The sequence below is a fragment of the Antedon bifida genome, chromosome 4, assembly GCF_963402885.1.
Source record: "Antedon bifida chromosome 4, ecAntBifi1.1, whole genome shotgun sequence".
NCBI classification, from domain to species: Eukaryota; Metazoa; Echinodermata; class Crinoidea; order Comatulida; family Antedonidae; genus Antedon; species Antedon bifida.
The window spans coordinates 10000472-10018823 of record NC_136229.1 but is presented as its reverse complement, the minus strand read 5'-3'; the positions used below and the strand labels follow the sequence as shown (position 1 = coordinate 10018823).

Here is an 18352-nt window from a genome sequence, read left to right as displayed (position 1 = left end):
TTATGATATTCTTCAAGGATGACAAATATTAAAACATTCACCTTTGATTGGTTAATTTCGCATCACGTGCCGTTGGATATTTGTTTTATTACAAGGTAATCGTTCTAATCAATGGATTATTTATATGCACGCTCTACATTTTATACACAACGGTATAGAGATGCGATATGGCAAATCACGGTACATTGTGCGCGTTATTTCTGATTTACTTCGCGGCAAAATATCTTAGTGATGCAATATAGAAACAGTGGAATAATAGGATTACAAATTAATAATGAATTGTTATATTTTGTTGACTTGAATAGTTTTATTCATTGGAGTACAGTATCCGGTGCAAATTGTGCATTCAAGTAAGAGGGAATTCATTATTTAGATTCGTTTTAATTGGTAAAAAGAAACACATTTTGGCATACATGGCGTGTCATACTTGAGCCGGAATCTAGACGGACAAAAATCAAAATGAATACTACAGTAATTAAATAACACACACAAAAGAAAATAACTTGAGACTTGAAGAAAGTCCGGTGTCACTGATGACGATACTTACCGGATCAACATAAAAATACAAAATAACTGAGAATAGAGAAAGTGTGTATAAACAAATAAACGATGCCAGTAGATTAGCGTGGATCTTGTTCCTCTTTACTCGCAGAGCTCTGAAAAGAATCACAATACAGTATTTACTTATCAATGAATAGCATTGCAAAATACAGTATTGACCAATGGAATATCAGAAATTGTAAATACAATTGTAGAAATAGAAGGGCTGTCAATATTACTTTTTGTTATGGTGAGGGTTAAATGTCATTAGTTTCTATAAAAAGGTGTATACTTCTTCAGACTACAAGTAACATAGCAAAATACAGTTTTGTGTAACACAATACTTCATAGGCTAATTATTAATTATATGCGGCACAGTTGTTTTATTTTCCTTTAAAAAATGTTCAACATTACTCCAGTTACTTAAAGTTAAAGAGGCATACGTGGTCTTAATGTTACAACAGAAGCGGCAGAAAATTAACGCCGGAACATTGTGTCTGGTAATAATGGCAGTATTAGGCCTATGATATCAGAGTATTGTAAATTAATACCAAAATTAGATAATGCATATAAATCGTAAGAAAAACAACGTCAATAGAAGCGTTAGTGATGTAAGGGTATTAAGGTATTGGCTAAAAAACTAATTATCCATTAGGGACATGCGGTGCAGACAAAAAAATAAAGCCTTTTTACACAAATGAAGAACAAGCATGTTTGAACTTTCATTTCATTATTTGGAAGAAAAGGAGCCGTCAACATTAGAAGGAAGTCAACAAAACTATTTCTATAATTATCTAAATTGAGTTCCCTCGTGTTATCTAAGGCTCGTACTTTGAAGAGTCTCGTGGTATAACAAAACGATTTGTTTGTCACAGTTATACTAACCTTATTCCTACTATCATAAAGAAAGCCACCACAAGCGCGATGAGAGACACGGGGTATCCTACCATCGATATGTAATTTAAAGCCTAGAAATAGAAGAAAAAACAAATGGTAAATAAATTAGAGAGCCTACATTATAATATGTGTACAATCGAGAGCTAGTACCGTGAGAATAGTAATTCATGTCGAACATTATAAAGCGCTCTTTACCGGAGTCTCACAGCGCAACATGAAAAGAATAGCTATTGAAATAAATGAGTTTTCAGGAGAGATTGGAATTGAAAAGGGAATAGAGTGTCGGGGATGGAGTATAACGGATGGATCTCTGGTGCCTGAGCAAAGAAGCCCATAGGCACAGATTTTAGGTTGGTTCTAGGTGAAAGATCCCATGCGTAGTGGGACATATAATTTAATAAGTTCAATAAGATAATGGGGGAGCAGTGCCATAAAGACACTTATATGAAAAGATTGCAATCTTGTCATGTGCCGTTCATCCACGTCTGTGAATTGCATTTAAGCCGACTTGAACAAAGCATGTTTCAATATTAAAATTGTTTATAGGGAAGGCCTACTATTACAGGTGGGTTAACATTTCTTTCTCTTGTCAAAACGATGGTTTGTACCGATTACTTTATAGGGAAATAACTTAAATATTACGAGATGTAATGTTTATCGATATTCGGAGACAATATTTGTTAATGTGTCAGTGCTTTGTTGATATTAGATTATTGCATCAAAACAATCAGTGGTCAGTATCCCAAACAGAACTCGTATGACGTCACTGTTACCGTCATCAGCTTCAACATAGTCATGTTAGAGACGTACCACTTAATAGATTTGTGATCGATTGATTTAAGTTAAATCGTTGAAACATATCATCTAATATCGCACCGGGTTTTATCATTGGACCTCTTTGTTGCCGTTTGTACGAGTGATCGAATTTATCAAATAAAACAAAACCTATTTATATATTAGTAGTAATATACCAGGCTTACATAGATCATGTATTTCATACAAAAAATCCTGCAGAACTTACATCGCAATGATGACATCTACAAACGTCACCAGACAATAAGATGTGTTCGCATTGCACATCGCTTAATGCGGTCCAGTTTCCGTCCGAATTACAATAATTATCAGCATTTCCTGAATAAAACATAAAAAACACTAAAATTAACCTTGAAATATTGATAATGTTATCACAATATTGACGATGAAATAAATAAACAAACACGGAGATAACGTAAACACAACGATGGGGAAGATCATTAGTTGTATCCTTATTGTTGATTTTAAATCGAATTATCCATCTAAATGTTATATTGTGATGAATAACAACATTCTTACCCCCGTTTAGGCCATACGCTATATCGAGTTCAACGGGACACGACGCAGTAGCCGTTTGGCCAGCAATGGTTGGAGGCCAGCATATATAGCATTGCAATGTAGCTGGACAAAAAGACTTCCCTGAATTCCTAAGCCCTGAAAAATAGAAAACATGTTTACATTATTATTGCGTTAAGAATGTTCTTAACGTCCAGGAGTAAATGCAGTGAAGGTAAGTGAACTCATTTATAATTTGCTTTAATAACGGGTAGCTACTGCAATTACCTAGATATAATAGAGCAAGCATGATGTTCGTAAAGAATAACGTTCTCTCATTCTATGAATATTGGAGGAACTCTATACATTTTTAAGAACAGAATTCATGACAGTAGTTCCACAATCCAACCTACATAAGCGTTGGTGAAAATTGTTTTTTAAGGACATTGTAGGATAGTTTTCTGGAAATTGCTTATATATATTAATTTCCTGGTAAAATTGTTTCTCTTTTTGTTTTTTTTTTGTATATGGATGTACTATCCGAAATAAAGAAAATCAATGAATGAATTATCATCCACATTTTAAAGTTCATAAGTTCAAACATTTCGAAACGTTGCTGGATAGCATATGAAGTCCGCAGACTTGTTTCCAATAGGGTCCTTCTGGTTGTGAATTGGGAAGTACACCAGGAGAAGAGACGATCCCTTACTTTTTCAATTCCAAAAGCGTACTACGTTCTTAAACGTGCACATGAGCCATGTTGCACACGGGACCAGCAGCGTATCATCCGAAAAACAGCGGTCCTCTAGCTACATGTACGCCAACTCGCAAGATGGAACACACGGAGAGCAGCGATGGGATTGAATCGTGAAACCTATGGTCTTTAACGGTACTAACTACCACCATTTTGGCAGACTACACTATGCCGCTCTATATACAATAACTTATAATTAATCTAGGCCTACTATACATTAACTTAACAGGTGAACGATTTTATATATAAAGCAATTGGTAGTGATCACTTACGCATTTCTTCGTATTCGTATCTTTCATTGCAACCTACTTCTAACTTATGATACGACGAGTAATCAGAACTATAATCGTCTGGAACCGTGTCGGCGTAGTCAGCTGCCATTTTGTGTCTATCTAATTTCTACGAATTCTGAAATTAAACAAAAAATACACGTTAAAATAATAGTTCAACGTCTAAAAGGACAACGCGAACTAACGCATGGTATTTAGAAACTAACAAATGCGTAAATGTTGGTTAGATTGTAATTTCAACTTTCTCCTGCAATAGAGAGCTTTTGAAATTGTACGAATCACACATATCAACTCATATATTTCTGAGCGTGCGCAGAGTGACTTTTTTTCCTCGACAGCTCTGCAGTCGATTGGTGTCGTGATAACGATAGTCCCTAATGTAAAGTGTACCATTCAGTAAATATTAACTTTCGTCCAATGACAGACGAGTCTATCGCCCTCTTTTAATATTATATTAAATTAGATTTCTTCAAGAAACAGACCCATGCGGGGACCGAGGTTCACATTTGTGTATGAAGTTTAATTAGGTACGGGTTTTTGTTTATCGGTGAAAAAAATGATCTCTGTACTGGTGAGTGGTTTTGAATAATTGATTTCGAAGAACAAACGAGTGTTTTTGGACTGTGAACTTTGAGCAGATTCAGTCTCAGCCTGGGCCCTTCATCTGGATCCTATACCGGTACATTTACTTTAGCGCTAATTTCGGTTATGGCAAACACGATATGACATAAACATACGCAGATTGATATTTTAAGATACAGGTGTCATATTATTGGTATCTTGACTGGGTGTATAACTGTTAAGCATGGGTATTCATTCGGGTTCAGGTTATAGGTCAATGTTAAGGTTCTAGGTCAAAGTTCATCTCATAGCGAAGGTGTAAATAGACCTTCATTTTTGGATCGAAGAAGATTTATTCTAATTAATTAAAAGATGCAAACCTTCATTACCCCGATTAGCCTAATTATAGATACTAATTGAGAAGATGGTTCTTGTTGTTATTTGGAGCTTGTTTAATACCCAGGAATGACATAAGAATTGTTAATTGATTTTAATCACGTGCGTTCCATGACGCAGATTATCATTCTCGATGTCGTGTAATTAAATTAGTTTGAAATTGCAACATTGTGTTATGGTATGACACAGTATACAGATATAGAATGTCATAACATTTACACTGCAATTAAATATATCCGATTACTGCAATATCATCATAATAAATCTGGTCTAAGTGCTGAAACTGGTTCACAATCAGTAAAGTCAATATTCGATGCTGGTTTACAAATAGGACCTAAATACGGAAACAACAACAACATGCTGGTAAAACGTAAATAAATTAACAATTAACAGTGTTATTACTAGTGACGTCACGTTTACCTGATTAATAAATTCGGTAGGCCTTTGATACACATATTCTCTGATCTACACGTATAAGGGGAATCTATAAATAGGCCTATACCATCTTAAAAGTAATTTAATAAAAACAATTGGATAGAAAAAAATAATTGACTTTTGAAAGTTTAGTTTAATAAGTAGTTATAAGGGTGGGTATATGGTAAGGGTATACCTGTATACCTTAATGTTGGAATACAGATGCGGTGAAAAGAAAATACAGCCTACCGCGACTGTTTAAGACCAAATTACACAGACACGCGATAACGGTATAGACGGAAAATTATCTACACTGAGCAGCGCTTCTCCGCGTTTTGTGTAAAATTGTCATAATTAATAAAATATATTCTATTCATTTTGTTTCGTCTACAGCTTTTATGTGAAAATTGGCATTACAGTGTTTACCATTAACACTTTTGATTTTGACATAGACGATACAATATAACCGAACCAAACATTGCCTCAAGACCAAGCTTTTATTTTAGTGACACGCAGATGCAATTTAAAAGTAATCATAGAAAACAATATCTTAACCATTGAGACAGCATACTAATCACATGAAAGCGATTATCACACACTCCTCCCGAGAGACTTTCTGAAACCCGTCTTGATTGGTCATACAAGTTGTGGTTAATTAAAATGCGCCAAAATTTACAATCACAATTATAGGACGCGATAATTTGTTTGTTGTTGTTGGCACATAGAAAGCATCGAGTGCATTGGATAAAAAAGAAACTGTTTCTTAGAACCTAACGTCATGTTCATACGGTTAATCTGATTAAATACAATACAAATACGCTTGCTTTACAACAAATCCAACACGACATATTTCAGTTTATTGCCACTTTTGAAACTAAGACTTATTTATCTCCGGGGATTCATTATAAATAAGTAAAATAGGGTTATTAAGAAAAAGGTCACGGCAGGATAATTATGTTATGGATTGTACCATATTTTCGCAACGTTATCGTTGGTTGTTTGTTTGTTTTTCTCTTTTGGTTTGTCCAGATGCGAAATACATTGTAGGTCATAAAATAATATATTAAACTTTAATTTTATTAATAAAGGCTTCCATAAATGAAAAAAGGGAAGAAAAAAAAATAATACATACATAATACAAAAAATCCCGATTGATTTGAGTAATAATGTCACAAAAAACACCATTTTTAAGGATGTTACTTTGCTTTGTTGGATACGCTAAAATTAGTTGTCCATATTTCGAAGATTGTAATTGTTGAACTATAGACAAAAAGTAGGTCTACATCGGTATAGATAAAATAAAGACGTACAGACGATAAACCTCTGTATGACAAACTGGGAGTACAGAATTCCTCGTTTTAAAATTGAATTTAATAAGGCGACATAAAGTACATGGTAAATTCTTATGATTGTTTACTTTTGAAGATGTTTGAGATTGGTATACTTAAATTGTATTAGGTTATACATAAACAATTTACAAAAGCTGACAATATCTAAATAATGACGTCCAAAGCCAATACATATGACGTAACTAAACACAGATATTGTTTAAATATGATAAGATACAACATATTTAAAGTACATAGTAAACGTACGGTAGACAAATAGTAGCCCTGACCAGCAAATGAGACAGTGTGTCTTGCAAAAACCATAATTGCCGCCAGATAGACAAGATTCAACGCAGTAGTCTGAACCTAATAGCTTTTGATCAACGTTAAAACGAGATGCTATATTGGCTGTCGATTGACAATATATACATAGAAATAAAGAAACATTTAGATCCATTGTAAGTCAATCGCCACTCCGTGGAGGATACTGTCACGTAGAGATGAATGGTTTTATTCGAATGACATTGGTACAGAAGCAGTGAAGCGGTTAATGTTATTAAAATGACATATTCGTAAAAGGTTAAATGGACACACCGACAGAAAACAAAACACTGAAATAAAGTTGAATTGAATTGAAAATGGTGATAGTGAGCATCTCCCACGTCGATTAATTATATAATATTTAGAGGCACTGTATAGTATCTCATTGGTAGTATTATCAGATATTTTCTACTACTACGATTTTTTTTAACCGAACACTATGTTCAGAATAATATCTAAAGCATAATTTATGTGGAATTGGTGTGTGGGATCTTGTAATAAACAGAAAGAGTTGAGAGAAATTTAAAAACAAACATTTAAAATATCAAAGAATACTTCCTTATGTACCACCATAGTCACTGTGTTACATACTTATTTTCTGCAGAAAATATTTATGCAACACTGTATCACATGCGTCACCTTTATTATGTTGTTTTTTAAGGTCAGGCTTGCCTACGATACCCACATCACATGTGACGCTACATGTGACACTTTATGCATGCATTAGATATGCAGTTCCGAGATTCTGCTAATTTAACGGGGGAAAAAAGTCGAACTTTTGCTTTATAGAATACTAAGCCTTTCAAATTTGCAAAATTACTTACTCTACTTGGATACATCCATGAATTCCAAAATATAATAGTAGTAAATCACGACTCAAAGTTTGTTTATAGAAATTCAGCTAACAGCTAAGTGCAAAACGTGATGAGAAAATAGCTTCTGGTGGGTAAATATAATAATATTCATTGTTTAGTTGGCAAGTTTAGATAATTCGCAATTGCTTGTGAAGATATACATAATCTACCTCAAGCTGAGCCTTCTCAATGTTAATTATATTCGAAGTACACGAGGCAGATAATACACCCTGGGGTGGGTTATACCGATAGTGTTTGATGATGTACTACCAGTAACTTGAGCGCAGGATCAATAATGAATTAAAGATCGATACTAAAATTCAATAAGCATAATTCCGTAAAAGGTGAATGCATTCAGTTAAATGCTAAGCATATTGCTGATAAACAATTGAGCATATAGTGGAGTGTGTGAGTTATTCATTAGGAGAAGTTTAATTAATTTAAGTGACGAGAGGAAATGGAAATTTTAGACTATGGGGTGATCATTCGTAAGTTGGAGTACACAAATGACATGCCTACATTGGATTATCAAACCGTGTCAGTAGTATTAATTTTTACACTTGTGTTATATATTGAGTTAATTAAATCCCGCAATTAAAGCTAATTACTTTCTGCACTATTGTACCGTCATTACAACAAGGCTAATACGAGGAAATATACATGATGGAATGCACTGATGTAGTAATGGAGATAGTATACAAATAACGACTGTTTATGAGTTGAAAGATGAGTTGAAAGATTGTTCTATTTAACGAGTCGATTTAAACATGTCTCCATGATTTAAATAAGACAGGCATATTTTCAACGACTAGAAATATTCTCAACATTCAACGAATAAAGCATTCTTTATTCGTTTTAAGTTTTAAAACACACAGCTAACAACTGACACCGATTGTTTTCCTATATACCGTAATCTAAAAAAATCCAGTGGTCTTAACTTGAATCAGTGACTGGTGTTGTAGGCTACTCTCGAAAAAAAAAACTTGTAACTGTATTATCTTACAATAACGCGATAAGATATCAGATATAGTGAGCAGTAAATGCACAAAAATAGTACATTTCAATGTCTTCTAAAAGTTTTTAATTTTTTTTTATATGATATGAATACCGAAATGGTGTTTTACTGTTATATCGTTATTTGTTGACAATCAAGGTGCATTTTCAAGCCATGTTGAAATAATGTATTCGACTAAACATGAAGTATATTGATGTGGAAGTTCATCTGTACATTATGCTGTGATAACAACGATGTTTACTGCTGATGATGGTTATAAAAAAAAAAAAAATCACCAATTTTTTTCTGCATGGTGTTTCGTTGAACATTCGTCGCAGAAAAGATGCGCAGAAAAACCGAAGAAATACCGTAATAAGGTTTTCAAAGCAAACCGGTAATCATAAAATTACGTTTGATATTGGCTACATCATGCAATTAATTGCTTACGGATACAGAACATTCCAAACAAATCCAATACAGTATACGATGTAAATTGCGCTGAATATAATACTGCACTTCAAATGAACTTGTTCTAAAACAATTGCCAATGAAGCACAGAATTAAACTACTTACTTCAGCAAATTGCGTAACGTTCTTACTATCAAAGAACAAATCCATTAATATGTAAATGGTTATAATTAAATGTAGGTCTAAATCCTCTAAGCAATTTGCTATGTTACATAAAAAAAATTAAAGCATTTTTATGTTTAGCTCCATTCAAGAATGGAAAAGAAATACAATTTACAAAAATATATTTTTTCACAAAATAAAATCGGTAATAAATGATTAATTTTAGTCACAAAAAAATACCAAAATTAGCATTAATGTTATTCTTTTATTAGCGTATTAGAATGTAATTGTTATCATTGTATTCAATGAGTAAGAAACAGATTTGAAAAGACAATACTTTAAGATAAGAATAGACGAACAGTGAAATGTCATTTGTTTGAATTGTGATAAACAACACAATGTGTTCATTCCAATTTATATCTTCATTAATACACAGATCATAAGATTATGCAACAGAACAACTCAGTGAGACAGTGACAAATATAGAAACACAAAATATAGTGGAAACTACGGACGTCATTTCAGTCAGTGAAAGCAATCTTTTCTACGGGAACAGTAGGGAAATTGGCCTGGGAGAAATTCAAATTAATTCTGACTTCCTTATATAAATAGAATTATGCATTATAAGTACATCGAAGGAACTAATAACAGTCTTAAAATACCAACAGTTGCGAAATGTTGTAATTAACTTCGAATCATGTGAAATAAAGCATAATTAATGTATTCCTGAAAAGATATCATGCCAAATTATTCTTCCAAGCGTGGAAACACGAAATCCATCACTATCATTATTTGTGAAGTTTAATGAGCCATGCGGATACTGAAAATATCGACCGCCGATACAGCAGGCTAATGTAACTAGTTCATCATAGTTTCATCAAGATCACCCTAAAAATGCAACGTTTGCCTCTCTCCACCCAGGTGTACAATTGGGAACCCGGTTAGATCAAGACACATCTTTGCGCTGATTACTAGCTGCATTATGGGAGTATGTTTCCATAGGTGTTTGATCAGGAAAATGACTGGGGTAATAATGTTCAGCGCTTAGAGGTTTCACAACATTAGGCGCTATATAAATCCAGGATATTATTATTATTATTATACCCATACAGGCCTGTGTTACGGTACCATATATAATTATAATTGTTTATAACTACAGTACTTTGGAGTAGCTTTTGAGTCAAGGTTTTGAGTAATTGATCTCAAAACATCTCACCATATATAATTCATAATTTGTAATAAAACTATTTGTATTCAAGGTCACGACGAAAGAACAAAATTATGTTCCCGTGTTGATTCTAAATTACTACACATACAACATAAAATCTGTATATTTCATATAAAAAAAGTTATGCTTTGGACCAATGATTACAGTATACCTGGAAGCGATCTTTTCTTCCCATCTTTATTAACGCAGAAATATGCACGACATTTATTATGCATAATTTAAATATGAGAAGCAATAACTTTTAATACGGCACATAACCGGTCTAATTCCATCTGTGACCATAAGGGTTATGGTAAAGTCAAAATTATTGCAATAAAGCATCATGTGCAGGACATACACAATGATGTTTTCGACATTGTAAGCATGGTTGTATAAAGGGGAGGTGTAAGCTGCAGGGCCTCCGTGCACGATGCGAGCAAACTCATACCATGTGCATAGTCAGTATGTAAAAGTAGCATTTTATATAAACAAATTGCGAATTTTATTACTGCAATAATCAATTGCCATTCAAGTTCGTATCTCATCATTTTGAGAGATTTCATTCATCAAAACTTAGCGATTCAACTTCAAATATAATCAAATATTTGGCTAACACACTCAATATGAATAATGTGTGAATATATAATCAATTTCTTGTTTTCTTAATCGGTTTTATCATTGCATATAAAGAATGAAAATGAATTGAAATTACATCGAACGAAGAACGACGACAAACGTCAGATAGAAGAGATAATTAGTCATTAATTAAATACTATATAATTAAATGTAATGAATCAAGATTATTGGCATGCACTTTTAAAATAAAGTCGACGAAAGGAGATTGCGAAGATGTTGTTTGGAAGATGCAGGTCACAGCAATGATGGACTCGAATTCGGCGACATCGAATGGGCATCTGTAACACGACGGGCTTCTCAGGACGGACAGAGAAACGTGTAGGCCTAGTAGAGCAACGATGACGATACCAATAACGATCAACACAAATAGACGACCACGATGATACAGACGACAATTAGCAGGTACGATTCGAGGTGTCAATGGAACCGATGTTCCTATATGACGCAACGCAAGGACGAGGCGCAATTCAGCGCACGTAATTTAATCAACGATTATATAAATTGCAATGTCACACGATATACTAAATACCGTAGTAGGCCTAAAAATAAAAACGCTCAACGTAAACAGCTACCATAACGCTTATAACGTATGCGCAATACTTACAATACAATATTCAGTAACAAGGTTGGATATACCATCGACAATTAGTAAGAGCACTAAAATAATCACATTTATAATTAAACAACGTAACCATGCATAATGCTTGTATAATTAATTTTTAGTAATCATTCATTTACTTACATTAAATAGTCACATAGCCAGTGGTGTGGATTACATGTCTCTAGGCCTAGCCAACTTGAATATATCTGTTACGTAATTGATGTCCTTAAAATTCCAAAAAAACTAACAAGGCAGCCGCAGTGCAAAACATGTATCAACAAAATATTTAATTGCTTCTACAAAAGATTACTGTTCCGATACATTAATGGCGTGAAGTTTTGTATGCGACAATGTTGCTGTTAAGTCCAGTAGATAAGTCGATGACCGTTGTGAGGGACTTTGGCTAGCGGATCTAAACAATATTCTTGGCTAGCATCCGAAACAGAAAGTCGTATGCAACGTCTTTGAAATAAGAAATAATACTGAATACGCGTTCACACACATAACTTAGTGACGTAACACAATAGTACAACGTAATATTTAACCGTCATGACATCACATAACACATCTCGCTATCTGGACTGTGACACGTGACACTGTCCATCTAAACTCACTCTAATTACAGTTAAGTAAGTAGATCACTTGGGAATGCCTCATCAATTAGGCCAATCTTTGTTGTTTTTTTTATACATTATCATTTTGATTTTTATCGGCGCTTTATAGTTCCCTCACCGGAAGTGAGAACATCGGATTTGTGTCTGCATCTAAATGTGATTTTATTTCTTTGAAATAATCACACAAAAATCGATTCACGCTATTTTTCAAATCATTGAAATAATTCAAATCTTATGTTGTAATCATTAGTATGTACATCATGATACAGGGTGTTATACCGTACGCATTAACTGTGTTATGTTGCCCAAAGCACTGTATCTTAATCTTGTAAAACAACTTTACCGGAAATAGGGTCAAAGCACGTGGAGTAAATTATATGGTAACATGTAATGTGATTCCATTACTATATGGACTATGGCTTTCAGTATGCCATTTACATTAGTAATTATACAAAATTAACAATTAACACATATTTTTGAAACACTAACATATATTCCAACGTTAATAGAAGTTGTTTAGTTAGGATGTCTTTCAAATTAGGTTAATGCGGTAGAATTTGTTGATGACGTAATCACCATCATTGAAACATCACCAATCTTCTTACACATGGAAACTACATAAATGGTGTCAGTTTGCAACCCTATCGGCAGATGTTAAGTGATAACGTACACAGGTCGACAGGTCCACACCCTACGGTAGACACATTCCATCAAATATAGAGTAGCAATTTCCGTCCTAGTTACGTGATACCAATTGCTTTTATAAACGATGGCTTTATTATTCATCAGCAATAATAACCGTGTTTACACGTTTAACCTTGCTCTTTAGTGTGTTGTTATGCGTTTAAACGTAAAAATACACCCGACATTTCCCCGTTGCAATCCAGTGCGGAAGATATCATTGTCTACCGTTACATTCTAATACCTATCGGAATTAAAATTGCATCGGATGTACATATCTCTGAAACCTATCGGAGTTACGGGCTACATCAGAGAGGTCACTCGTAGGCCACGCAAACACACGTAAACTCGAATGTAAATCGGATCAACGTTTTCTGTGCAACGCTTAACTTTCGTAGGCCTACATGTGAATACAACAAGGCTAAGAGCTAATACAATTGACTAAGAAATATTAATTAATTATTGCATTTAGTGCTGTCAATCAAATAGACAATTGCATTTAAATTGTGACATTACAGCACATAAATCGTGGTATCGGTATGGTGAGGAAGAGAAACTTACGTAACAATTAAGTATTCCCTTTTGTGTCCTTAATAAGATAGGCTAAAACGTTCTCTTACTGTAATAACAACATCCCCCTATCCCATACCGTTGATTCACAGTTGTGTATTTGCTCATTTTAATAGTTTGTCTCGTTTTATATATACATTTATTATTAGGAAAAAACCATGATTATAAACCTGATTGCACGTTCGTGTTTAAAGTATGCAATGATAAATCAAACGACGTGCAAGACTCTTGCGCATTTTACTATGACACGCCATCAAACGATGGCCAACACTTTTACGCATTTTACTATGACACGCCATCAAACGGTTCAGAAAAGAAAGGAAAATTAGTAAGGATACTCAGTGACGCCACAAAAAAAGGGACAGGTCGTAGTACGCAAGTTAAACGATGTGTTTAAAACTATTTAATATCGGTATACACGTGCGTCGACATCTCGTATCCTCACTTTGTTTCTTACTGAATTAAGTAGTAGTGTCTACACAACAAGTTGTATTTATTGCAAAAGAAGTCCGTCTATTCGATATATGGGTAAATATGAATTGCGTTTAGGGAAACGATCTTTCAAAACATTTTCGGTTGTTCTGTAAAATAATAACGATGATGATGATGCTAAACAGCAGGCATAGACATAACAAGGCCGTATACATGGCTGCAGTCGTTGACATTGAAAATGGCATAATAGGTGGATTTGCAAGAGATCTCCTCATTCTGGATGGAAGCATCTTTGGACGCAGATACGGCGAGCCTGACTCAATGGTAGCTCTTAACTGGATAAGAAAATGGTGCTTCCTGTCGACATTTTTTGTTGAGGTACGAGAAACATTCCATTTTGGCTCAGTTTGCACCGCAGAAGCACCGTTTGATTTCTTCCAATTGAACGATACCGACAAACCTGATGTCTTCGACCTTATGCAAGATCACCCGGAAAACATGCACCAGAGCTGTATAACATCAACACACCGCCGACCTTTGCCTCAGACATCTACAGTTTTGGTGTCATAATTGAAGGCATTGTCGCTAACAAAGCATTAATTCCGCTAATGGATATCAGTGGACACTGCCTTCATTCCAGACCAGACCAAAGACAAGCCATCGAAGACTTGATCACATTGAATTCATATTGTTTAATTTTACAAAGAACCAAAACTAATATTTTGTTACTCTCTCAAAATGTATGCTCTTTACTTCAATTACAATATTATGACGATGTACAATTTCTATATTACCATTATTATACACAAAATATTTTATATGGAAGTTTTAACAATTATTGTGGGGCACTTGCTTGACTATCACTTTAGTTAACCAATTAAGCATATCAATATTTCGTCAGCAAAGTTTATAGTTAGGGAATTTTAGGTCAAAACAAGACCATACATCGCTGCAGGCGCGTGCTCAAGTTAGTGTTTACCGACCAACCGACCGACCAACCAACCGACCGACATAGTGAGCTGTATAGTCGCGTTGCAAGCGACTAAAAATGCAGAGATTGCTCTGCTATGGTGTTTGTTACAGCGCCCTCATATGTTTCATCAAAAGTAAATATTACTGTAAAGTAGAGTGTATAGGCAACCTAAACACTGATAGATAAGTTGACTTATGTTATCTTGGTGTAAACATTCATTTCATCATTCAGAATACTTAATTGAAAAAATGGTAACCGAGTAATTTATGACATTTCCTGACAGTTGGATATGTGTGTCCTGGTCATTTGTTTAAAGGTTTGAAATAACAGCAATGACAGACAATAAATGCAAACCTCTTCCGACCTAATAATGCAGTATATTAATGATCATATAAATCAATTAGACTCGAGTTATCGATGATTAGTCGATTTTCAGTCAGTAAAACGCCACGAAAGAGTGGATACCAACAGCAGGCTAGTAAAGTATCCAAAGAAAAGTGTTCGTTTTGGTGAAGTAAAAGCGACGAAAGCAATTTTTTTTAAATCTCCCATAAAAAACAATCCATTTTTCTTTTTTTATTAATCATGTGGGACTAATTGTCAAGATCCACAAGCAAGAATTAATAGATGATACAAAAACATTAAAGACAATAACATAGAGATACGGCATTATTTTAGAAATGCGGACAATAGAACAGGCAGTAAAATCAAATATCACAATAGGTAGATAAATATCTAGCACTGAAAACTAACATAAATGTATGATAACATCTGCATCAAGTGAGAACCAAGGCAGTTATTTCCATTGATCGAACACAAGAACCCATTCTCAGGAAACCCATAGAGGATACTTTACAGAGAATTGTACGAGGAAAATAATTATATTTTAACACTGGCAGCCAAAGCACTACGGTAGATCTACCTATATTTTTGGGTCTCGAAGGTCCCCTTAATATCGGTTAAGAATAATGGGTGAGCGCCAATAGGGAACGAACCACATGTTAACCACAACCATGACTGTATATCAACGTATGGATGATTTGATTAGTAATAAGAAAAACCCGTTTATGTTTTAGTTATTTAACCATATGTTGAGCTAAATGTAGATATATGGAACCATCTACTCGGGTAGATAACTAAGCCTGACCAAGATCCTCATTCTTCTCTCATTTAGCATGACTAGTCTATAGATTAGTGTCAGCAATATTAACAGACTATTCGGCAACCATCTTTCTAAGACAACTCAATTATAATTATATGGTTAGTTTTAAACATCCCCTGCAAATCCATTTTTAAGACATATATGATAATAATATATAATGCTCAAGGTTATGTTCTTTAAATAATTATGAATGTGGGTAAATCATCTCTCTGGACATATCATAGAAACAGGTGGCCAGTCAATACCGGAAATAGAAGATCTTTTGGCTGGGCAAATAGACAATGTTGTTACTACAATTATCAAAGCTACTACACTGACCTAGTTGCCATTGGGAATGCATCTAATTTTAGACGCCGAATACTCTCTTAAAAAAAAAAATCTTTCTATTAAATTAACATTACCCTATATCAATCCGCCTGCACATAATATGTGCGAATAAGAAGTCGATATAAATTGGTAAAAAGCTAAATAGTTTGGCATTCATGGCGTTTAATGTGTACTAAAATGAGACCAGACAAAACTATGGCGTGGACAATGTAAATTGTACATGTAAACATTTCTGAAAAATCAATATTCTGAGTGAAATTGTAAAAGAACCAACCGTCATTTAAAAGAGTCCAGTAAACCACAAAGTAGCAATCTGCTGGTTAGTACTGTACCTAACTAGCAACCGGTCAGTATACTAATAAACACCCGCAAGTATAGCCTACAACAAGCAGAGAAACACCAATAAAAAACAACAATAGACCATTGGTACCCCCATAGAGATATTATACTAGGCCTATGGTAGACCTAATCAAATGCAATGCTATTAATAACCTCAATTCACTGCCAAGATTCCAAGACAGGAAGGCGTTAACAATGTAAGGATAAGAACATCATAGTCAAGGTCAACAAATTACCATCCATATGTTTGTATTTAATCATAAAAGAGATATAATGTATGTATATTATATTATGATTATCTAATCGAATCGTATAGTTCAAATTATACTTTATCAAACGTTATAATGTAAATGACTTTAGTACAAATACGTATTGATCCAGCCTACTTTTTTTTGTTTATTCACATTTATAAATAGGCCTACTGGATAGGCCTAGGCATATTCATTTTTTGACGTTGAAATGTTACTCTTCCCTGCTAAAAACAATCTTCAAAACAATTTTCTAATAATAACTAACTAATAATGGGGGTGATATTTGAAATACATTTTTGTTTCTATTTACATCAATTTCTGGAAAAAGGGCTACAGTACATTAATTTAGGATGCATTGATATTATAAAGATATGATGAACTTGAATGTGTTCGATTTAGAAAACCAGAAAACAAACTAATTTAAAGGGCTAAAAACAATCAAACAAACCAGGGAAGAGTCAAATTTTACTCTTCCCTGATGTAGCATTAGGGCTAGGCATTTCTTTCTGTAACACTTTTTTTGGCATCTGCATATAATTGATTGTCTAATATATTTGACCCGAAAACATGTTTTTCTCAAAGAAATATCTGGGGAGTACATTTCAGCCTAAGAGAAAATAATTTTATGAAATATGATGGGTATCACTATACCAATTTGTATTAAGGGAATATTTTTGACATTGCGAAATATCATAAACGTAATTGTGTATCAAATAAATCATAAACATTAAAAGAAAAATCCACTGGTTAGGTCGTGACATTAAATTTAATAGGAAAGGTATTTAGGTATCTGACAAAACAAACTGCATTAGCTCTCATAGAAATTGTATATGTGCTAAAAGCATTAACTTCCAAAAGTATATTGAGAAGACTTGCGAAATCGAAACAAACCAAGTAATTAGCGGGTGGGACTCGAACCCACGACTCCTGGATGCATTACCTAAGACCACTGAACTTGAAGTTGTTCCTAAATCCAATAACACCCTGAATACTGGTATAACAAAAATGCTTATCAGTATTTAAATACCATAAGAATGTAATAATTTGATTAATTACATTTCGTGTGTTACTATAAGATAGTACGGTTAGAATTATTTCCTGTATTTAATTAAAAATCATTCATCGTTTGAACATATGGTTCGATCAATCAGTGTTCAGAGACTTAAAAATCACATATAATTATCTGAAATAGGCCTACATGTTGTGTTGAAAACTACGCGGAGCTACTATACAACAAAACACATGGAAAGTTATAAGAAATGATAACAAAGGAAGAGAACAAAGAATTAAACTGTATCCAACATCCGTCTGCACAGAAATAGGTTGGTGTGA

General features: G+C 33.9%; 1 protein-coding gene across 8 annotated transcripts in view; it reads right to left on the bottom strand.

Moving 5' to 3' along the window:
- LOC144840072 (corticotropin-releasing factor receptor 1-like) overlaps positions 1–18352 on the bottom strand; it is a 347896-nt gene that overhangs the window by 309564 nt on the left and 19980 nt on the right. For all 8 annotated transcript variants that reach the window (XR_013611827.1, XR_013611826.1, XR_013611829.1 and 5 more), the window contains exons 3-7: positions 3772–3907; positions 2770–2904; positions 2459–2568; positions 1426–1508; positions 548–656 (exon numbers count right to left, since the gene is read on the bottom strand). Coding sequence is in view for 1 of the 8 variants with exons in the window: in XM_078695735.1 (XP_078551861.1) it covers positions 548–656; positions 1426–1508; positions 2459–2568; positions 2770–2904; positions 3772–3880 (546 nt within the window). In the remaining 7 variants the exon portion in view is untranslated. The remainder of the gene's footprint in view (positions 1–547; positions 657–1425; positions 1509–2458; positions 2569–2769; positions 2905–3771; positions 3908–18352) is intronic.